Source organism: Hyla sarda, chromosome 7 (assembly GCF_029499605.1).
Source record: "Hyla sarda isolate aHylSar1 chromosome 7, aHylSar1.hap1, whole genome shotgun sequence".
Classification (NCBI taxonomy): domain Eukaryota; kingdom Metazoa; phylum Chordata; class Amphibia; order Anura; family Hylidae; genus Hyla; species Hyla sarda.
Window position 1 is genome coordinate 28,369,192 of NC_079195.1, and position 24,163 is coordinate 28,393,354.

Here is a 24,163-nt window from a genome sequence, read left to right on the forward strand (position 1 = left end):
AGGACCTTGAAAATAGGTCCCGTAGAGCGAATCTGCGCATTCGTGGCCTCCCGGAGGAGATCGTGGATCTGAGTAAGACTGTCTCTACTTTATTTTTTGATATGGCTCCTCAGCTAGAACCTGAACTGCTCAGGTTCGATCGGATTCATCGGGCCCTGGCAAACCTAAGAACCCCGAGACTCCCAGGGATGTAATTCTAAAGCTCCACTATCCTTAGGTGCGGGATGTTCTGCTTCAAGCAGCCAGGAACACCCCGGTTGGCGCCATCGGTGCATCTTTATTCTGATTTGGCCCCGACGACACTGGCACGGCGTAGGGAATTTAGGCCCATCACCTTAGCACTGCAGAGGTAAAATGTGCGTTATCGGTGGGGCTTCCCTTTTTCATTGTCATTTCAACTGCGTGGCAAGATGCACACTGTGAAATCATACGCTGAGGCGAGGGATGTTCTCAGCAGGGACCGGATAGCCCTTGTGGACCCTCCACCACTACCACAACGCACTGGCCGCCCTGTTCGCACCTGGACCAGAGACCGCTATGGGCCCCGTTCCTCCGGGGTGGCTGCTGATCCTCCATGAGACCCTGCACATGCACCAGTAATACTTTTTTCTGGTCTTCTTCTCCTTCCCTGGCGTGCTACCTGCCGGATGTCTTGAACACTTTGCTGTTATGAGTGGCGCTCTCCTGTTTGTTCACACGGGTTTATTGACTACCTTTATTACTACCTTCCCTAAACTGCATACTCTAGAGCTGGACATTATTTGTTCGGCATTATATATGCCGCTCAGGGCTCCTCTGCTTGGTTTGCCCTCCACCCCCCTCCTTTTCCACCCCTTCATGGAATCTCAACTTTGTCCTTCTCCTATCTCTCTTCTGATCCTTTACCTATTTATTTTCCCTTTCCTTTTCCTTTCCTCTTCCCTCTCTTTTCTCCTCGGTCTCCTCAGTGTTGCACTCTCTCTCCCTCTCCCTTTTCCTCTCTCCACTTCCCCTCCTCCCCCCTCACCTGCTATACCTTTTTTATGTTTCTGTCCCTGGCCTTATTCCTCCTGGTCTTTCTTCTTCTCCCTTTCCTCCTTCTTGTATGTCTTGCGTACATCTCTCTCTCCTGCCCCTACTCTTCTTGTTTCCTTATCTTTAGCTTGGACTGTTTCCGGCTCAGACTATTGTGCCTCACCTCCCCTTCTTGGGTTCTTCGAAGTACGATGGTCCACAGTTTTACGTGGTCTGTCTTTCCTTATCTGTTGTTTTTCATGTTGTGTTCCTTTTTTGTTTTGTTTTTATTGTTTGTTTCTATGTACAGGTACATTATTGCTTATTCGTACAATGGTTGTCTAAGAGTGGTACACCCGGCCGACGCCTGCAGGTTCTTCCCTTGGGTTCCTTTTTGTGAGTTGTTTAGCATATATTTATTTCTTCTGTCATGAGCACGATATTGTCCCATAATGTCAGGGCTTTAACTCTCCCCATAAGAGGAGTAAGGCATTCCGAGATTATGCCCGCCTAAAATTAGATGTGATTTGCCTGCAAGAGACTCATTTTACTGATGTTTCTAAGCCTAAGTATTTCCATAGATTATATACCAGATGTTTCATGTCCACCTATCTGACGAAATGTAGGGGGGGTACTAATTTTGCTGCATAATGCTTTTCCTTTTCAGGTACAGGAGGTCGAGACCGACCCCAAAGGTCGATTTGTTATGCTGAAGGGCTCTCTCTATGATAAAACCCTGTGTATAGTAAATTCCTATGCCCCCACTGACTCCCCGTTACATTTTTTCCGATCATTGTGTGACCGTGTTGCTTCCCAGTCCTGCGACTATATGATTTGGGCCGGAGATTTTAATATGGTCTATAATGGCAAGCTAGATCGCTCCAATGCTGCCCCGTTTCGCATGTCTGGGACCCAGCAAAGGCTACTGTCCTCCCTTTTTAAGGAGGGTTCCTTGGTTTATGCATGGAGGGAGTTTAATGGTACTGCTCGTGGCTATTCTTATTATTCCCCGGCTCAACACCATTACACTAGAATTGATTGGGTATTACTGACCTCCCGTATGTTACCTCTGCTGCTATATGCACTTCACATCCCTTCGGCCTGGTCAGATCACGATATGGTGCTGGTGGCGCTTAACTTCATGAATCCTCTCATTTACCCTTTTAGATGGCGACTTAATGAGTCGTTCTTAACCATGCCTAGAGTAAAGAGACAGCTTGAGGAGGATCTTGGCGTGTTTTTTCAGGCGAACGCACTTCCTGACTCACACCCTCAGTGGGTCTGGTTTTCTCATAAGTCTTATATTAGGGGTCACATTATTTATTTAGCCACCGGTGTCAAACGTGATAGGACCGGGACTAAACGGGCCCTAGAGGCTAAATTACATAGCTTGACTTTTGCTCACCAACAGAACCCTACTCCTTATCTTTTTAGGCAGATGCAGGCCACCAGGATTCAGCTGGACGCGCTTCAATCGACAGTGGTTGAGAAGGCCGTGAGATGGACATATTACAAGTTTGCCAATAAGCCTGACCGTTTGTTGGCTGCTATGTTGAAAAAGACTACGTCAGCAAACAGAGCACATAGCCTCCAGCTGCGTCCTGGTGTCCACACCTCCCACCCTGACAAAATCTACTCTGCTTTCCACTCCTATTACTCGGCTCTGTACACTGAACCCACTCGCTCCCCTTCTTTTTCTTCTAAGCTTACTCGTTTTCTCTCCTCTATTACTCTTCCCCAACTCACCACTGACGCCATGGAGGTCCTGAATGCCCCAGTAACCCCTGAGGAGGTAAACCTAGCTATCTCTAAATTGAAATCGGGTAAATCCCCAGGCCCTGATGGCCTTACGGCTGCATATTATAAGAAATTTACCCCTTTACTTATACCTCACTTGGTGGCCCTATTTAATTCTCTTCGGTCCCCTGCCACCCCTCCCATGGAATTTCTAGATGCCCTCATTACGGTATTGCCCAAACCAAATAAAGATCCCCTTCAACCGACTAATTATTGCCCTATATCTCTACTGAACATAGACTCTAAGCTGTTGACCTCTATCTTGGCAGCACGTCTGAACAGATTCTTGCCTTCTTTGATTGACCGCGACCAGGTGGGTTTTGTACCTGGCCGTCAGGCACCTGACAATATTAGGAAGGTGTTGAATGTTATCCATTAGGCGGATGATTCCAAAACCCCCTTATTAGTTTTATCGCTTGATATAGAAAAGGCGTTTGACTGTGTATCTTGGCAGTATCTGTTTGCGGTGCTTACAAGGTTTGGGTTCTCAGGTCCCTTTGTCCAAATTTTACGCCATATATATTCCTCTCCCTCAGCCTTTTTAAAATTGCTCACCACCTCCCTTCTCCCTTTATGAATAGGTTGTGGCACTCGTCAGGGCTGCCCATTATCCCCAGCATTATTTGCCCTGGTTATGGAGCCCCTGGCGGCTTTGATCAGGGCTCATCCTAGCATAAGGGGGATGTCAATTGCAGGAGCTGAATATAAAACAAAACTATTTGCGGATGATCTTCTGCTAACATTGACTGAACCTCTAACATCTCTGACGAATCTTTTTGATGTCCTTACTACCTTTTCCTCTTACTCGGGCCTTAAAGTAAATGCCCGTAAATCGGAGGCATTGTATTGTCATACTCCCTCTTCTGTCAGGCAACTTATCTCTCTTAACTTTGGTTTTCGAGACTCCTCTCACGGTCTTTCATATTCATATGGTAGTAATTATGTTCCACTGTATCACACTGTCAGGGCGGACTTGGCTACATGGTCCTATCCTTATTTTTCCTGGTTGGGAAGGGTTAATATTATTAAAATGGTGATTCTCCCTAGACTGCTGTACCTTTTCCGCTCCCTACCTGTCCCGGTGGTCAGGTCTGATATCCTGTCCCTGCAAAATGATGTCTTTAAATATATTTGGGCCTCCAACAAACCCAGGATTGCCCGGAATGTGATGCATTTCCATAAATCAATGGGCGGGTTATCGGTCCCCAACTTCCTAAAGTATTATTATGCAGCACGCATGGCTCAATTGGCCTTAACTAATATGGCTGTGGGCGCCCCTAAGTGGGTATTCCTGGAGAATTCACTTTTGGCACCGTATTCATATGCAGCCTTCATGTGGTCCTCGTGTCCGGTATCTACCCTTCTACCTTCCTCGGCTTTGCTGGCTCTGTATTCGCTATCTCTCTGGCATCAGGTTCGCTTCAAATTTTCCCTGCAATCTTCTGTCTCCCCTCTCCTCCCACTCTTCTCGAATCCTCTGTTTCCTCCTGGACTCTCTCCTACTGACTTCTCATGGTGGTTAGCGGCTAAACTTACTAGACTCTATGATTTTCTTACAAGAAATACTCTTCCTACATTTGAGATTTTTAGATTGTCCCATGCTGTCCCTGATACTGAGTTGTTTCGGGCACGTCAAATTTTCTCTTTTCTTCGTTCCCAGGTTCTTTGCTCCTCGCTTACTCATCCTACTTTCTTTGAAGCTCTCTCTCTCTACACTCGTGATCTGCCTGGCCTGCTGTCGCTCCTATACTCTCGTCTGAATGCTCCACCAGTTGATACTAAATTGAAGTTTATGTTAGCGTGGGAAACTGATCTACATACCACCATGTCTCTCTCACAGTGGCGTGATGGTTGTACAGTTCTGAGCAAAGGCAGTTGGCAGGTGTCCTTGATGGAAACGGCCCTTAAAGTTCTCCATCGGACCTATCTGGTTCCGGCGAGATTACACACTATATACCCTTCTGCTTCTCCGTTATGTTTTCGTGCTTGTGGCATGAGGGGAACAATTTATCATACATGGTGGTCCTGTCCCATAGTCTCTACGTTTTGGGTGCATATTTTAGACCTCATTGAGTCTGTACTATCTGTGAAAGTTCCTCGGACGCCTGACTTCTGCCTGCTGGGTTACGGGCCGAATAGGATGAGATATAAGTTTTTCCGCTTAGCTCAATATATACTGCTGGCTGCTAGAATACAAAACGCAACTCAATGGAAACAGCCTGTTCTGAGAATGGGGGACGTGATCTCTAGGATCAATCTTATATTGTTATATGAAAAACTGCCAGCTATTAGGGAGGATGTGGTGGATTCTTTTACTACTCTGTGGGACCCCTGGTTGTCCTCTAATCATTGCCCAGATCTATCCCATTGTCTGTCGCTCTATTGACCCCCTTTGTATATACTCCTGCAGGTGTCGGCCACTTTTGGATTTGTTGTCCTCAACCTCAGTGCTGGTGTTCTCCTATTCTTCATATACCTGAAAGATGTACCTTTTATTTTTTTTATATGCCTTATTTTGAATACCGTTATAGTATATGCTACTCATATCTGTACTGAAACTTGTTTTCTGTGTTAAGTCTAGTTTCTAGACTACTGTTCTTTCTATTTTGGAAGCTAACCTTCTATTGTACTGATTTGCTTCCCACAATAAAAGCTTCATGGTTTGATGATTAAAGTAATGTCATATTGTTTTCCTGTCTAACCATTTTTGTTTTACAGCAACCAAGTTCAAGAATAGTGTAGGTGGACTGCTGATCCTTACACGTCAATTTGTATATTTGCCTTGGACTCTTAGTGTAGGTGGACTGCTGATCCTTACACGTCTGCTTTATGTATATAACAGCAGCTTCAGAAGAACTCTTATATTAAATGTTGCAGTTATCGGGTGAATGCACCTGAAACATGTTGGAGTGTTGATAAATGTATAGTAAATATGTACATGGTTCTGTACACAGGAAGGTGTTCTCATGTCTGTGTACATAACAAAAAAATAGGTAAGGTTTGTACATAGAAAAAATAGTTTAATGTCTATGTACATAAAAAATAAGTTAGAGCTGTACACAGAAAATATCGATGTACTGCGCATGTACGCTCAACACTAAAAATATATATAATTCTTGTACATATAAATGTATAAAATGCTAAAGGTGTTTAGTAGGTAGCTCAACAGGGGACACCTTGGCTCCTCCGAGGGTAGTATTGTTGCTGTCGCCCATCGCTAGCACCTGTCTCAAGAAAAATAGTAGGGAGGATTCCCCTTAAAATAGTACCTGCACACATAGTACCCTAGGTGACTAACTTAAATGTACTACCTCAAGTTTCTCTAGTACATACATCAAAATAAATATCTCACTTAAGAAAACACTTAGGAATTTTAGAATATTGATACCCAATTCCTGCCACTGTTAGGTACACTTCTTCTTCTCACTCATTGCGTGTGTGAGATGCTCTGCCTTGCCAGTAAGTGCTCTTGCTAATACAGAATTAACCACGTAATTCTAAGAATAACCTAGTAAGGTTGTTTTTGAAAGTGCTCTAGGGATAGGTAGCATGTAGCCGATAGACCCTAGCAGCCACCCTTACTGTGACCTAGCTTCCGGCTAGCCAGTATAACCTTATGTGTACTTAAAGGTAACTTGTTGTTGGCAAAGAAATAAAATGTGTGAAATAATAAAAGTGTCTAAGTCAGCTTGAAACTAAAGGTAAATAGAGCTGTACTAATATCTAGATAGTCTCATGTATAGAGAGTTATGCTAATGTTCAGTTTAGCCTCATAGAATGTGTAGAGAGCTAATAGGATGTCTTAGGAGCTAGCAACTACATGTCAGATAGCTGCCTAATTGTCTAGTAAGCTTTGGAATGTATAATAAGTTTAATAAAGTTGTCTAGGAAGCTAGAAACTAAAGGATAGATAGCTTCTTCAAATGTCTAGATAACATTCTTGTCTAGATAGCACCAATGCCTAGATAGATTCTAATTGTCTAGTCCAGATACTAGTAAGAGTGTCAAAAGAATGTAAATGTGTTCAATGTTTACTTAGGATGTATTGTGAATTTATAGACCATCCTGTCCTTGTCCTAGTCCCTCTGTCTTAGGGGACAGACATCGAGGTCGACTTATCTTTAGTAAGGTTTGTGGTGTCCTGGTACTGTATCCTATCCGGTACCTTTTATTGTGGGTCCCCATAGCCAGAGTCCCTAGGAAGTCGGGGGCCCCAATTGTCTAGTTCACCCCTAGTCACCTCTCATCCAGTTGGTTATTGTACAGTAACCACTTAGGATTTGGATGTATATGATTGTATAAATGTAAATAAATAGTTAATTACCTGGCCATAGCATAGCAGGACCTGCGGGTCACGTGGTCAGGTGAACTCTATGGTATTTCTGCTTGAGGACCTTTGGAGGTCCCTATTACGTAGTCAATCCCATCACACTGTGTAACAGTGAGTGACAGATGTTCGGACCAATCAGATTAGCCCCGCCCCCTGCCCATATAAGGGAGCGGCAGCCATGTTCTCAGTCTCTTGTTCCTGTGCAAGCAAGCAAGAAGCATCTGCGCTGCTGAGATCAGTGAGTCTAGGCCTGAACCTTGCGGCGACGGCCAATAACTTCTAATTTCTGAGTGTATCAATCCCCACGCACTCTGTAGGATCACCGGACGGATCTGCAATATCTACCCTAAATTCAGAGACTTTTAATATCATTCAAGGTCCGCAACAATTGTCAGTCATTGAGATATATAGAGACTGTTTGCCTGAGACTGTCATTGTTCATTGGATGTACTGCAAGCACTTAAGTAAAGTTTGTTCAAGTTCAAGTACCATGCGGACCTTCAGTCATTTTATTACATGCACCTAGCGTTTCGGTGAAGGGATGCGGAGAATTACCTCAGCATACTAGCCCTCAGACTGGCGTCACGAACTATAGGGTTAACATTAACCCCTTATCTACTACAACATCCCAACTACCCTACACCCCCCAAGGCTTACCACACTCTGGTATCTCGTCTTGCCCAGCTACCTGTGTGGTCGAGCTGTGTCGGGGATAGCGACCCGGGTGTCCCCTGCCGCAGCAAGCCCATCCTGCCTTGCGGGGGGCTCTGGTGAAGACCAGCGGCACCTTATACTCCGCTCACCGATATGGTTCGAGTCATCAGCCACACAAGTTAGAGGATCCACATCCAGCTCCGTTACAGCAAGATCCAGCCATGGATCCCGCTGGGGTTCTCTTGCCTGATAGTCCGGATCTCGCTTCCTTCATGGTGATCCAGTCACAGCAGTTTGCCCAGCAGGCACAGCAGTTGAGCCAGTTATCCGCCATGATGCTCAGCAGCAACCGTCACAGCCACAGCCTCCTTCTGCTCTAGTGCTGCCTCCCGCTGCTGCCGTCTCCTCCGGAACGAAACTCCGCTTGTCACTTCCAGAGAAATGTGAGGGGGATCCCAAGTCCTGTCGGGGTTTTGTGACTCAGTGCTCCATGCACATCGAACTCATGGCGGAACAGTTCCCTACGGAACGAGCAAAGGTGGCCTTCATCATCACTCTCTTAACTGGAAGAGCTTTGGCCTGGGCAACTCCACTTAGTGACCGCAGTGATGCTCTCACAACCAATCTCCAGGCTTTCCTGACGAAATTTCGGGGTGTCTTTGAAGAACGTGACCGAGCCTCCCCCGCTGAGACGGCGTTACTTAATCTCTCGCAGGGCAACTCCTCTGTGGGCAAGTATGCCATTCAGTTTCGTACCCTGACATCTGAGTTATCATGGGACAATGAGCCTCTTTGCGCCACCTTCAAGAAAGGACTATCCAGTCACATCAAGGATGCCCTTGCTGCCCAGAATTGCCTTATACCTTAAATGATCTTATACAGTTGTCATCCCGGATTTATATCTGATTCTCTGAGCAACGTGAGGAACTTCGCCAAGAAAAGGAGTCTGCACAAACTGGGCGCTTTCTTCCTCTGCACCTGTCTTCCAGCAACCACCACAACCTTCTACGTTGCCTTCTGCAGTGGAGGCTGTGCAAGTTGATCGGTCTCGCCTGACCCTGCAGGAAAGAACTCGCTGACGAACGGAGAATCCATGCCTATACTGCTTATACTGCGTCAGTGCAGATCATTTCCTAAAAGATTGTCCTCTATGTCCACAGTCAGGGAATCGCTCGTACCTAGGGTTTGTGGGAGAGGCCTCCCTAGGAGTGAATACCACCTCTCCACGCTTGAATTTGACAGTCCAGCTTTTTCTACCCTCCAAAGAGATTGTCTCTATTCTTGCCTTCTCGGACTCTGGATCCACGGGAAATTTTATTGATGCCTCCCAATATCATCTATCATCATCTTCCTGTATCTCGCTTGTTAAAGCCCTTGTACATCTCTACGGTCAATGGAGAAAGACTGGACTGTACCGTGCTGTGCTGTGCAGGTCGGAGCCTCACATAAGGAGAACTTGTCTTTCTATGTACTCTCTCATTGTACTTCTCCTCTCCTGCTTTGCCTTCAATGGTTGCAACTCCATGCCCCGCAGCTGGATTGGAAACCGGGAGAAGTTCTTCATTGGGGTCCGCATTGCAAGAACCATTGTATTCAAATACGTTTGATTAAGCTGAAACCATCTTCTTGTCCTCTGCTAGGTTTGCCTTCGTTCCTACAGGACTTTGCTCATGTCTTTAGTGAAAAACAAGCTGAAGTGTTACCACCACATCTTCCATATGATTGTCCTATTGACTTACTGCCCGGCTCCACACCTCCTCGGGGCAGAATCTACCCTTTATCTGTCCCTGAAACTCAGGCTATGTCTAATTATGATCAGGAGAATCTTCAAAAGGGAATTATCAGGAAGTCCTCTTACCCTGCCTAAGCCGGGTTCTTCTTCGTAGAAAAGAAAGACGGGTCTCTACGACCTTGCATCAACTACCGAGGCTTAAATAAAATTATGATAAAGAACTGGAACCCACTTCCTTTAATCTCAGAATTATTTGATCGTCTGCTAGGTGCCAGCATCTTCTCTAAACTAGATCTTCGTGGGGCCTATAATTTGATTCGTATGTGAGAAGGGGAAGAGTGGAAGACTGTGTTTAATACTTGTGATGGACATTTCGAGTATCTGGCGATGCCATTTGGACTCTGTAATGCTCCAGCAGTCTTCCAGGAGTTTGTCAATGACATTTTTCGTAACCTATACTCCTGTGTTGTTGCATATTTGGATGACATTCTCATCTACTCGCCCAATCTCCACACTCATCGTTCTCACCTCCGCCAAGTTTTACAGCACCTCCGAGACAATCATCTCTATGCAAAACTTGAAAAATTTACTTTTGAGAAGACCAGCCTTCCTTTTCTGGGGTATATTGTTACCAGTCAAGGTCTGCAAATTGATCCTAACAAGTTGTCTGCTGTACTGGATTGGCCTCGACCTTCTGGCTTGAAAGCGATTCAGCGCTTCTTCGGCTTTCCAATTATTATCGGCAATCTATTCCGCACTATTCCACCTTGGTTGCCCCCATGGTCACTCTTACCAAAAAAAACTGCTAATCCGAAGGACTGGACTCCTGAGGTCGAAGAAGCGTTCAAACAGTTAAAATTCGCCTTCGCTTCTGCTCCAGTGTTGTCAAGACTAGACCCAGGCGAGCCATTCATTTTGGAAGTGGATGCTTTCCTCTGTTGGTGCAGGTGCTGTTTTGACACAAAAATCATCCAAAGGAAAAACTGTAACCTGCGGTTTCTTCTCTAAAAATGTTTTTGCTGTAAATTATACAATTGAAGATCGTGAGCTCTTGACTATTAAGTTGACCTTGGATGATGGCGTCATCTCTTGAAGGACTCTGGACATCTACTTACCATTTATACTGATCACAAGAACTTGCTATATCTACAGACTGCCCATTGTCACAACACTCGACAGGCTCGCTGGTCTCTGTTCTTCTCCAGATTTGACTTTTTTATTCACTTCCGTCCAGCAGAAAAGAGTCTTTGGGCTGACACACTATCTAAATCCTATGAGGTACAAGACCAAGAATCTCACCCTCAGCATATTGTACCTCCTGATCGTCTCATTTCCACAGCGCTAGCAACTCTTCTGAACCTGCCTCCTGGGAAGACCTACATTGCTCCCCGCCTAAGACTTCGAATATTGAAATGGGGTCATTCCTCTCTGTTGGCCGGTCATGCCGGTATACATAAGTCCTTGCAGCTCATCTCCCGACAGTATTGGTGGCCAACTCTAAGACAAGATGTCGTTGACTTTGTTCGTTCCTGTACGGTCTGTGCCCGGGACAAGACCCCTCGTGCCAAGCCTGCTAGTCTATTACATCCTTCGCCAGTTCCTGAGCTGCCCTGGACTGACATAGCAATGGACTTTATTACTGACCTTCCTTCTTCCAGCGGCAATACGGTCATCTGGGTTGTTGTGGACCGATTTTCAAAAATGGCTCATTTTGTGCCCTTGCCAGGTTTACCATCTGCACCACAGCTTGCCAAGCTATTCCTTGGTCATATCTTCCGTCTCCATGGATTGCCTACTCATATTGTCTCCGATCGGGGGGGTCCAATTCTTCTCCAAGTTCTGGAGGGCCCTCTGTTCTCATCTCCAAGTTAAATTGGACTTCTCCTTGGCTTACCACCCTCAATCCAATGGTCAGGTTGGAAGGGTGAATCAGGTCCTGGGGGACTATCTTCGCCATTTTGTCTCTGCTCGCCAAGACGACTGGGCCGATTTACTACCCTGCGCCAAATTTTCTTATAACCATAGGGATTCTGAATCCCTTTTTTGTGGTCTATTGGCTTGATCCTCGTCCTCCTCTTCCCTTGTTTTCTTTTTCCTCCGGAGTACCTATGGCTTACGAACTGGTACGGAATTTTGCCTCCATCTGGCAGAAGACTCGTCACTCCATTCTTCATGCTACGACCCATATGAAGACGCAAGCTGACAGGAAAATACGCCCTCCTCCCGCGTTCTCCCCTGGGGACAAGGTGTGATCGTCCTCCAGATACATCCGCTTTAAGGTACCCTCTTATAAACTGGGTCAACGCTTTTTGGGTCCCTATAAAGTAAAAAAGCACATAATCCTGTGGCTTATTCCCTCCATCTGCCCTCCTCTTTTCGGCGCGTGCGTGCGCCGGCGCGCGTGCGCCGGAGCTCTTATAATTAGTGTTTGCACCTGACACCACATTATAAGTCCCTGCACCTCCCACACTTCCCTGCCGGATCTTCAGTGCCCCTAGCCTGAGATTAAGAATTCCTTTCAGCAACGTTATTTCATTCTGCACCTTTGTCGCCTGCCTTTACCTTCTGCTACATTGACTACACTACTGCCTTATCCTCTGGTACCTTGCCTTGCCCAGTTACCTGTGTGGTTGAGCCGTGTCGGGGGTAGCGACCTGGGTGTCGCCTGCTGCAGCAAGCCCATCCTGCCTTGTGGCGGGCTCTGGTGAAGAACAGAGGCACCTTAGACTCCGCTCCCCGATGCGGTCCGAGTCATCAGCCACACAGGTTTGAAGATCCACATCCAGCTCCAGTACAGCAAGATCCAGCCATGGATCCTGCTGGGGTTCGTCTGCCTGATAGTCCAGATCTCGCTTCCTTCGTGGCGATCCAATCACAGCAGTTGGCCCAGCAGGCACAGTAGTTGAGCCAGTTATCCGCCATGATGCAGCAGTTGCTAACTGCTTAGCAGCAATCGTCACAGCCACAGCATCATCCAGTGCTGCCTTCCATTGCTGCCGTCTCCTCTGGAACAAAACTCCGCTTGTCACTTCCAGAGAAATATGAGGCGGATCCCAAATCCTGTCGAGGTTTCGTGACTCACTGCTCCATGCACATCGAACAGTTCGCTACGGAACGAGCAAAGGTGGCCTTCGTCATCACTCTCTTAACTGGAAGGACTTTGGCCTGGGCAACTCCACTTTGGGACCGCAGTGATGCTCTCACAACCAATCTCCAGGCTTTAAGGTACCCTCTTATAAACTGGGTCCATGCTTTTTGGGTTCCTATAAAGTCAAAAAACTACTTAATCCTGAGGCTTATTCCCTCCATCTGCCCTCCTCTCTCCGGATCACGAATTCCTTCAATGTCTCCCACTTGAAGCCTGTCATCCACAACCGCTTTTCTCAAAAGGACATCACGCCTTCCTCCATCTCTGGTACCTCTGATGTTTTTGCTGTAACGGAAATTCTTGATTTCAAGCTGGTCAGAGGAAAACGCTTCTTTCTTGTGGATTGGGAGGGATTCGGTCCTGAGCAGAGGTCTTGGGAACCACAGGACAATATCTTGGACCAGGATCTTTTCAAAAAGTTTCTGAGTCTCAAGAGGAGGGGGAGACCAAAGGGGGGTACTGTCACGTGCTGCGCTCTGACCGCAAGCTCCAGCCGTGAACGCAGTATTCAGAGGTCCCAGTCTGCCGGCGGGGCTGGGATTCGCATTGCGGGACGCGCCCGCATGCGAATCCCAGCCCGTCACTCACAGCGCTCCGCTTCTTCTGTGTCTCAACTCCGGCGCACGCGCCCTAGGAGACGGGAATGCGCGCGCCATAGCTCTGAAATTTAAAGGGCCAGTGCACCCATAATTAGTGTTTGCACCTGACACCACATTATAAGTCCCTGCACCTCCCACACTTCCCTGCCAGACCTTCGGTGCCCCTAGCCTGAGATTAAGCGTTCCTTATTGCCTGTTTGCCTCACCTGTGTATCCAGACCTTCCTGCTATGTTATTTGACTCTGCACCGTTGCCGCCTGCCTTGACCTTCTGCTACGTTGACTACGCTACTGCCTTATCCTCTGGTACCTCGCCTTGCCCAGCTACCTGTGTGGTCGGGCCGTGTCGGGGATAGCGGCCCGGGTGTCGCCTGCCGCAGAAAGCCCATCCTGCCTTGCGGCGGGCTGTGGTGAAGACCAGCGGCACCTTAGACTCTACTCCCCGATACGGTCCGAGTCATCAGCCTGAGAGGTTAGAGGATTCACATCAAGCTCCGTTACACCGGTACTTAGCATTAGCCCCAAAATCAGTTAGCGCTAATTCCCAATTATCACCCCAGTACCCACCGCCACAAGGGTTCCGGGAAGAGCCGGTTCCAACAGGCCCGGAGCATCAAAAATGGTGCTCCTGGGCCTAAGCGATAACAGGCTGGAGTTACTTAGGCTGCCCAAGGTAGGTTTTTGTGGTTCTCCCTTTTTTTTTTATTAATTTATTTTGGGGTTGTAACAAACTCATAATTCCTCAAAACTTTGTCCACAGAAAAGTGGAGCAGTTGCCCATTGCAAACAATCATTATTTTTTCACAATTTTTACAAAGACTTCTTCAAAATTATTGAAGCCATATGATTGTTTGCTATGGGCAACTGTTCAACATTTAATTACCATAGCTGTTAATGGAAATTCACCCACATGTTTAAAAAAAAAAAGTGAATAACTGTATTTTTTGCTTTCTGTTATTTAGGTCTGTTCTTGTGTTTAAAATGTTGTTAGTTTAAAAAACATGATTTATAGATAACGGTATGAGGTTGCACCCATCCTCATGTTTACTACTTCAGTTTCCATGCTCAGCCATGTTGCGAAAGTTTTGTAGATCTTGTAGACATTAGTGTTTAGCCTTATCTTAAAGGGGTACTCCACTGCTCAGCATTTGGAACAAAGTGTTCCGAACGCTGGAGCCGGCTTCAAGAGCTCGTGACTTCATAGCCCTGCCCCTCATGACATGATGCCCGCCCCCTCAATGCAAGTCTATGGGAGGGGGCGTGTCGGTTGGCACGCCCCCTCCTATAGACTTGCATTGAGGGGGCGGGGCTATGGCGTTACGAGCTCCCAGCGCTGGCTCCAGCGTTCAGAACAGTTTGTTCCAAACACTGAGCAGCGGAGTACCCCTTTAAGCATTGACATGTGAACATTTTGCCACATCTCATTGGTTGTCTTTTGTAAATTGTATTTAAAGGAGAGGTTTCTTGTTACTCAAGTTTCCATGTGCAGAATTACCCAGCAATGCCTTTAAAAATGTTACCTGTGCCTAATTTTTACTCGCACATGCCTATTTATTTTCGCAGAGGAAAATGTGGCAGAGGAGGAGCCACCTACAGATGTATCACAACAACCTTGTCCTTCCACTCAGGAATCTGCTCCAGGGCAAGGGGTATTTCGGGTTTACACATCTTATCCCCTATCCAAAGAATAGGGGATAAGATGTATGATCATAGGTGTCCCGCCGCTGGAGATCCCCGCGATGTCAGTGCAGCTCCGGCATTCTGTGTATTGCACTACTTCCGAGATGGGGACGTGACGTCACGGTCACACCCCCTAGTGAAGTCACGCAATGCCTCCTCCATGCATGTCTATTGGAGGGGGCGTGATGGCTATGTCATTAGCCGTCATACCTTCAATAGAAGTGAATGGAGGGGGGCGTGGTGTCCGCATCGCCAGTCATCGGGCACGGAGCTCTGTGCGCCAAATGATGGGGTGCCACGCCATAGATCGTGGGGGTCCACAGCAGCGGGACCTCCGCGATACAACATCATATCTCATATGCTTTAGATAGGGATAAGATGTTTGCGCCGGAGTACCCCTTTAAGGACTACGGGTGATAATTGAGCAAACCTGTGCTGAATAAAAGTTGCATGTTTTCCCTGAGCAAACAATCATATAGTTTATTTAATTTTTAACAATGCCTCTCCAAAAAGAAATTAGTCATCTGATTGTTTGCTATGGACAACAGGGCAAATTATCCTCAGGACAGGTTTGGATCATTCTCCATCCACATTTAGAATAAAGCACACTGGCATGCCTTCTAGGAATGATCATATACTACCAGTAAGGCCTCAAAAAAAGGGAGTAGGCCGAAGGAGGCATTTATATTACCAAGGTTTTGCTGGAAAATAAAATAAATCGGCTTTGCAGATGTGCTAAGTTAATAAAATGGAGGATAAGCCGAACAGTTTGGACATTAAGGGGGAGATTCATCAAGACCTGTGCTAAAGGGAAGTTGTGCAGTTGCCCATAGTAACCAATCAGATCGCTTTTCATTTTTCAGAGGCCTTTTCAAAAATGAAAGAAGAGATCTGATTGGTTGCTATGGGCAACGCAGCAACTTTTTCTCTGGTTTGGAGAAATCTCCCCATAAATGCTTTTCAAAAGATTCCATGGGGAGATTTTCAAAATCCAGTGTAGAGGAGGAGTGGTGGGATCGCCCATAGCAACAATAACACGCACCCTCACATAGACATGAATGGACGGGGTCGTGACGTCATGTACCTGTCTGGGCATACACATATATATATATATATATACTCACACATACAAATAAATATAAATATATATATATATACATACCTGAAGATGGTGTAAAACTCTGTAATGTCACAGATGTCAGACCTACAATAAATGCAATAAATAAACAATCCAAAGGGCTAAGTGTTGTGCAAAAGTATTTATTAACCCCTTAAGGACGCAGGATGTAAATGTACGTCCTGGTGCGGTGGTACTTAACGCACCAGGACGTACATTTACGTCCTGTGCATAACCGCGGGCATCGGAGCGATGCCCGTGTCATGCGCGGCTGATCCCGGCTGCTGATCGCAGCCAGGGACCCGCCGGCAATGACCGACGCCCGCGAACTCGCGGGCGTCCGCCATTAACCCCTCAGGTGCTGGGATCAATACAGATCCCGGCATCTGCGGCAGTACGCGATTTCAATGAATGATCGGATCGCCCGCAGCGCTGCTGCGGGGATCCGATCATTCAGAACGCCGCTCGGAGGTCCCCTCTCCTTCCTCCTTCCGGCTCCCGGCGTCTTCTGCTCTGGTCTGTGATCGAGCAGACCAGAGCAGAAGATGACCGATAATACTGATCTGTTCTATGTCCTATACATAGAACAGATCAGTATTAGCAATCATGGTATTGCTATGAATAGTCCCCTATGGGGACTATTCAAGTGTAAAAAAAAATGTGAAAAAATGTAAAAGTAAAAGTGAAAAAATCCCCATCCCCAATAAAAAAGTAAAACGTCCGTTTTTTCCTATTTTACCCCCAAAAAGCGTAAAAAATAAATTTTATAGACATATTTGGTATCGCCGTGTGCGTAAATGTCCGAACTATTAAAATAAAATGTTAATGATCCCGTACGGTGAACGGCGTGAACGAAAAAAAAAAGTCCAAAATTGCTACTTTTTTAATACATTTTATTAAAAAAAAATTATAACAAATTTATTAAAAGTTTTTTATATGCAAATGTGGTATAAAAAAAAGTACAGATCATGGCGCAAAAAATTAGCTTATACGGAAAAATAAAAAAGTTAGAGATCATCAAAGGGATTATAAACGTACTAATTTGGTTAAAAAGTTTGTGATTTTTTTTAAGCACAACAATAATAGAAAAGTATATAATAATGGGTATCATTTTAATCGTATTGACCCTCAAATAAAGAACACACGTCATTTTTACCATAAATTGTACGGCGTGAAAACGAAACCTTCCAAAATTAGCAAAATTGCGTTTTTCTTTTTAATTTCCCCACAAAAATAGTGTTTTTTGGTTGCGCCATACATTTAATGATATAATGAGTTATGTCATTACAAAGGACAACTGGTCGCGCAAAAAACAAGCCCTCATACTAGTCTGTGGATGAAAATATAAAAGAGTTATGATTTTTAGAAGGCGAGGAGGAAAAAATTAAAACGTTAAAATTAAATTGTCTGAGTCCTTAAGGCCAAAATGGGCTGAGTCCTTAAGGGGTTAAAAGGTCAAAAGATTAAAATACATAAACTGAGAAGACACTGTGAAGTACGGCGATATACACGGCAGGCCTGGAGTAATATTTTTTAAAAAGATGTTTTTATGTACTTGTATTTCTAGGCAAATATATATATATGTAAAAAACTGGGAATGTGCAGTACACCTGTCACGATGCCGGCTGGCAGGAGGTGGATCCTCTGTGCCAGAGAGGGATTGGCGAGGACCGCGCTAGTGGACCGGTTCTAAGCCACTACAGGTTTTCACCAGAGCCCGCCGCAAAGCGGGATGGTCTTGCTGCGGCGGTAGTGACCAGGTCGTATCCACTAGCAACGGCTCACCTCTCTGACTGCTGAAGATAGGCGAGGTACAAGGGAGTAGGCAGAAGCAAGGTCGGACGTAGCAGAAGGTCGAGGGCAGGCGGCAAGGATCGTAGTCAGGGGCAACGGCAGGAGGTCAGGAACACGGGCTAGGAACAGACAAGGGAACGCTTTCACTAGGCACTAATGCAACAAGATCCGGCAAGGGAGTGCAGGGGAAGTGAGGTAATATAGGGAAGTGCACAGGTGATCACACTAATAGGTAATTGGGAAGATTGGGCCAGGCACCAACATTGGTGCACTGGCCCTTTAAATCGCAGAGACCCGGCGCGCGCGCGCCCTAGGGAGCGGAGCCGCGCGCGCCGGGACAGGACCGACGGAGAGCGAGTCAGGTACGGGGACCGGGGTGCGCATCGCGAGCGGGCGCCACCCGCATCGCGAATCGCATCCCGGCTGGAGGCGGTACCGCAGCGCACCCGGTCAGTGGATCTGACCGGGGCGCTGCAGCAACGAGAATGAGGCGAGCGCTCCGGGGAAGAACGGGGACCCGGAGCGCTCGGCGTAACAGTACCCCCCCCCCTTGGGTCTCCCCCTCTTCTTGGGGCCAAAGAACCTGAGGAAAAAAAACTTAATTTTTCCGAGATGAGGTCCGATGCACATTAGGAGGGGTTCTGTGCGGAAACGCACGAGACAGTCCAATCTTTTATTGTTAAAACAATAGATGTAGAGGGGTCTGGCGAGACTGGTCACAGGGACGTAGAACATGTTGAAAAGAGAGGCCAAAAAAATTTTTCCTGCAGATCCGGAATCCAAGAAGACCATGGTAGAGAAGGAGAAGGTAGAGGCAGATATCCGCACAGGCACAGTAAGGCGTGGAGAAGCAGAGTTGACATCAAGAACTGTGTCACCTTTGTGCGGAGTCAGCGTACGTCTTTCCAGGCGGGGAGGACGGGTAGGACAATCCTTCAGGAAGTGTTCGGTACCGGCATAGTACAGGCAAAGATTCTCCATGCGGCGTCGTGTCCTCTCTTGAGGTGTCAAGCGAGACCGGTCAACTTGCATAGCCTCCGCGGCGGGAAGCACAGGAACGGATTGCAGAGGACCAGAGGAGAGAGGAGCCGGGGAGAAAAAACGCTTCGTGCGAACAAAGTCCATATCCAGGCGGAGCTCCAGACGCCATCCGGAAGAACGCATGTCAATGCGAGTGGCAAGATGAATGAGTTCATGTAGGTCAGCAGGAGTCTCTCGTGCGGCCAGAACATCTTTAATGTTGCTGGATAGGCCTTTTTTAAAGGTCGCGCAGAGAACCTCACTATTCCAGGACAACTCGTAAGCAAGAGCACGGAACTGAATGGCGTACTCGCCAACGGAAGAAACACCCTGGGCCAGGTTCAGCAGGGCAATCTCGGCAGAAGAAGCTCGGGCAGGCTCCTCGAAGACACCACGGACCTCAGCGAAGAAGGACTGGACTGTGGCTGTGGCAGAATCATTGCGGTCCCCATCAAATTTGTCCGGCAGGGACAAGCAGGGGTTAAGAACGGCCGGTTGCTGCGGAGGAGTTGCAGGAGCCGGCGGAGGAGATAGTTGTTGCAGCTGTAGCTGTGACTGAAGTTGCTGTATCTGCGGCAGCAGCTGCTGTATCTGTGACTGAAGACGCAGTGCCTCGGAGGTCAAGTATGCCAGCTGTTGATCTCGTTGGGCGATCTTTAGGGCTAGCTGGGCGACCAGTGTAGGATCTTCAGCGGGATCCATGGCCGGATCTACTGTCACGATGCCGGCTGGCAGGAGGTGGATCCTCTGTGCCAGAGAGGGATTGGCGAGGACCGCGCTAGTGGACCGGTTCTAAGCCACTACAGGTTTTCACCAGAGCCCGCCGCAAAGCGGGATGGTCTTGCTGCGGCGGTAGTGACCAGGTCGTATCCACTAGCAACGGCTCACCTCTCTGACTGCTGAAGATAGGCGAGGTACAAGGGAGTAGGCAGAAGCAAGGTCGGACGTAGCAGAAGGTCGAGGGCAGGCGGCAAGGATCGTAGTCAGGGGCAACGGCAGGAGGTCAGGAACACGGGCTAGGAACAGACAAGGGAACGCTTTCACTAGGCACTAATGCAACAAGATCCGGCAAGGGAGTGCAGGGGAAGTGAGGTAATATAGGGAAGTGCACAGGTGATCACACTAATAGGTAATTGGGAAGATTGGGCCAGGCACCAACATTGGTGCACTGGCCCTTTAAATCGCAGAGACCCGGCGCGCGCGCGCCCTAGGGAGCGGAGCCGCGCGCGCCGGGACAGGACCGACGGAGAGCGAGTCAGGTACGGGGACCGGGGTGCGCATCGCGAGCGGGCGCCACCCGCATCGCGAATCGCATCCCGGCTGGAGGCGGTACCGCAGCGCACCCGGTCAGTGGATCTGACCGGGGCGCTGCAGCAACGAGAATGAGGCGAGCGCTCCGGGGAAGAACGGGGACCCGGAGCGCTCGGCGTAACAACACCATTCCCGGGACCATCCTCCAGGCAGCATTGCCCAGCGCCTGTGACGTTACCCACCATCGAGTTACTTAGAAGTCCGCACCTGCTTCATCGTGTGGTTACCATCTACAGCGAAACATCAGCAAGCGGCTATCATTACAGCTGGTCCTTGGCAGGCAGACCGCCGCAAGGACGCATGCCAGCGTCTGGTACCACCTAACCGTGCGGACTCCACATTTTCAACTCAAGGTGACTTTCTATCGGGATGTATTGCAGACTGGTAACTATAATTTACCTATTCCACGTTTAGAATTTGGAATCTATACCATATATGGGACTTGACGTACCTTACGTATAATAATTGGAATCCATATCTTTTAAGGGACATTTAACTCATTTTTGAAGTATCGGAGGCCGGATTTAAAGTAATATTGCATTGCCAAAATTCTCAATGCTAGCTATTGGTGTTTGTATAAGTTTTATATTTTAATTTTCCTCGGCACAAGGGCCCTTGTGTTTCGAGGAGTTATTTGCACTTTCATATTATAATTGAAGCACGATCCAGTCATCATTTTTACCATTACATCACTGTATCAGGCAACTGATGCTAGCCTAGAGGGGTTGGCTACTTTTTTTTAGTTTTGTTTCCCCAAATATATATATATATATATATATATATATATATTTATACCGTATATACTTACCTGAAGATGGTTTAGAACCCTGTGATGTCACACATGCTTGTGATGATGTCACCGTAAGCTGAACAAAGAGCTGCGCACCGGCCACAGTCTCTTCAGTGTGTTTTGCATTCACAACCTGTGGTGCAAAGTGTTTCTTAGAGAGTTTCTATTTGCGATAGAGAATTCGAGATTTTGACCGTTCCTTGTCTGAAGAGAGAACCACAAGGTAAGTCTCAGCCTCTTCTATTCATACATACACAGGGCATTTTGTTTATTTGTAAGGTTTTTTGTATTTTTTTTTTTTTTTTACAAGAAAACAAGCAATGAATTTCCAAAAGCAATAACAAAAGTTATATTCCTCATAGCATTGTGATAATACTTGGCTTAGGCATTAAACATAATAAAACGCACAGATAGGATCATGACCAGAGCTTTTTCTTGCAAAAGTGCTAAAATGCAATTACGCCCAAAAAAGCCCCCAAGAAAAAGAGTCCTAATTCATGAAGTTCTAGAAGATATAAGTCTCTGAGAAAGATTTGGTGGTGTAGTAAAAGAATGACAGAAAGATTAGGGCAGAAATATAATAGTATATAATAGTATTCTGTGTACTAACAATAGAAATACTCTGGGTACTGCAAAAGGGAAAATGTTTTCATATCAACTATTGGCAAAAAGTCATATAGGGTACGGATAGATCCCAATGAGGTGGGGCAGGTTCATTAATAGTAAATGTATATAGCAGGATAGCCCAATTGTATCTACAGTATGAAGTTCACATGGCCCAGTGACCATACAGCCAAGCCCTTATAATCCGCCATTACTAGGACCGGACAGGTTCAGGGTTATCAGATATTACTAGGACCGGATAGGTTCAGCGTTATCAGATATTACTAGGACCGGACAGGTTCAGCGTTATCAGATATTACTAGGACCGGACAGGTTCATGGTTATCAGATATTACTAGGACCGGACAGGTTCAGGGTTATCAGATATTACTAGGACCGGACAGGTTTAGAGATATCAGATATTACTAGGACCGGACAGGTTCAGAGTTATCAGATATTACTAGGACCGGACAGGTTCAGGGTTATGAGATATTACTAGGACCGGACAGGTTCATGGTTATCAGATATTACTAGGACCGGACAGGTTCAGGTTATCAGACATTGGAAACCTCAGGGAAGACGTCTCCATATAAAACACTTATAGAGAAGCGTCTTCTTCTGAGGCTGCGATGGTCTTAGTGTTATCTTGTGGTTTTGTGCTGGACATTTCTGCTCTGTATGAAGGATCTATTGTATAATGACAGGAATGATGACATGTTGTCTAATGTCTTCACTTATCTCTCTCTCTCTAGTGTTTTCAGGCTCTGACCTGTGACCATGGCCTCTCCACAAGACCCATTGCTGAAGGAGGAGGAAGAAGCAATGGAGGACCATAGTGATATGGATGTAGAAAAGGGCGATATCCCTGAGAGGCAGAACCTGCCATCTCTAAGCGTGATGTCCACCGCACGTTCCATCATCACGGTAGTGATCCTCGCCTTTGTTAATTTGCTCATCTATGCAAATCGCTCCAGCGTGGCGGGGGTGCTGCCTTATATACAGAAAGCATATGACACCAATGCTAGTCTGTCCGGCTTATTGAATACATTGTTCATTGGAAGCTACGTGCTGGTCGCACCAATTGCCGGATATTTGGGCGACCACTGTAATAAGAAATATACTGTTTGCGCAGGAGTCATCGTTTGGCTGAGCATGACACTTACCCTGTCATTCATCCCTGACGGGTATTTCCTGCTCTTCCTGCTGACGAGTGGGCTGGTTGGAGCCGGAGAGGCAACTTTCTGCACCATCGCCCCCTCCATCATTGCAGACCTTTTTACAAGTGACCAGCGGACCCGCATGCTGAACGTGTTTTACTCCGTCATACCTGTAGGCTGCGGACTAGGATACATCATCGGGCCCAAAGTGACTGATGCAGCAAGGGGCGATTGGCACTGGGCGTTTCGGGTCACCCCTGGCCTGGGCCTCATAGCTGTGGCTTTCATGATTTTGGTCGCAAAGGAGCTTCCAAGAGCAACTACAAACGAGAAGAAGAACAACAAATCCCAGAAGTTTGCCATATGGGCGACAGATCTTAAAAAACTATTTAAAAATCGTAGCTTCATGTTAACAACCATGGGATCGACGGCTGTATCCTTCATAGTGGGAGCCATAGGTGTATGGGGTCCGTCATACCTGACCCACGCACGAACACTCCTACAAGAGAAGGACCCCTGCCGCACTGAACCGTGTGACTATCACGACATCCTAATATTTGGTGTGGTTACAGTCGTCTCCGGCATTCTGGGAGTTTTAGCAGGGTCGGAGATAAGTAAAAGATATCGCAAATCCAACCCACGGGCCGATCCGCTTGTGTGTGGCTGCGCGATGATGCTCTCCGCCCCTTTTCTTCTGTTGGCATTGACTTTCGGCAACATCAGCCTCGTTGCCACCAACATCTTCATCTTCATCGGAGAGACGCTTCTGTCAGTAAATTTCACCCTCATATCTGACATTATACTAAAAGTAGTAACTCCGTGGAGGAGATCTTCAGCTCTGGCCGTGCAGATGACAATCTATCACCTCCTAGGTGACGCCGGCAGCCCGTACCTCATCGGCCTGATATCTGACACCTACGAACGAGGATATGCCAAATCCCCTCTTCTGAAATACCGCAGCCTGGAGTATGCCCTCATGACCTCCACCATAATGGCAGTCATCGGAGGGGCCTTCTTCATGGCCACGGCCCTATTTATAGAGAGGGACGAAAAAGAAGCAGAGATGGAATCAGAACCTCCGTCATCCTCCTCCTCCTCACTGCTTCCTGCCGATGAGGACCGCGCTTCAGACCCGAGAGATCTGTAACCTCCACAATGCCGATAGATGTAGCGAGGACTCTCCTAAAAGTCAACGAGGAAAAGTCATCGCTTACCTTTATCTTAATAAAAAAAAATAATAATAATAAATTGCTGCAATTGTTCTGTCGTACTTTACCTCTACTTTTTCTTTTTTTTTTTTTAGACACCAACTCACAAATGACGTCTTCTCTTATCAGCGTCGTTCCCTTTTCTCCATCTGGCCCCGCCATCATGACAATGTCTTACAGCCACAATTCTTCACCATTAAACCTGCAACCTGTGTACATGGGAGACAGAGGG

The 24,163-nt window shown here is 46.9% G+C and overlaps 1 protein-coding gene across 1 annotated transcript; it reads left to right on the plus strand.

Moving 5' to 3' along the window:
- Window positions 1-21,068: 21,068 nt before the first annotated feature.
- Window positions 21,069-23,916, plus strand: LOC130281995 (protein spinster homolog 1-like). The gene is made up of 2 exons (XM_056529804.1): window positions 21,069-21,187; window positions 22,319-23,916. The coding sequence occupies exon 2, from the start codon at window positions 22,344-22,346 to the stop codon at window positions 23,868-23,870; it is 1,527 nt and encodes a 508-aa protein (XP_056385779.1). The 5' UTR covers window positions 21,069-21,187; window positions 22,319-22,343; the 3' UTR covers window positions 23,871-23,916.
- Window positions 23,917-24,163: the final 247 nt, after the last annotated feature.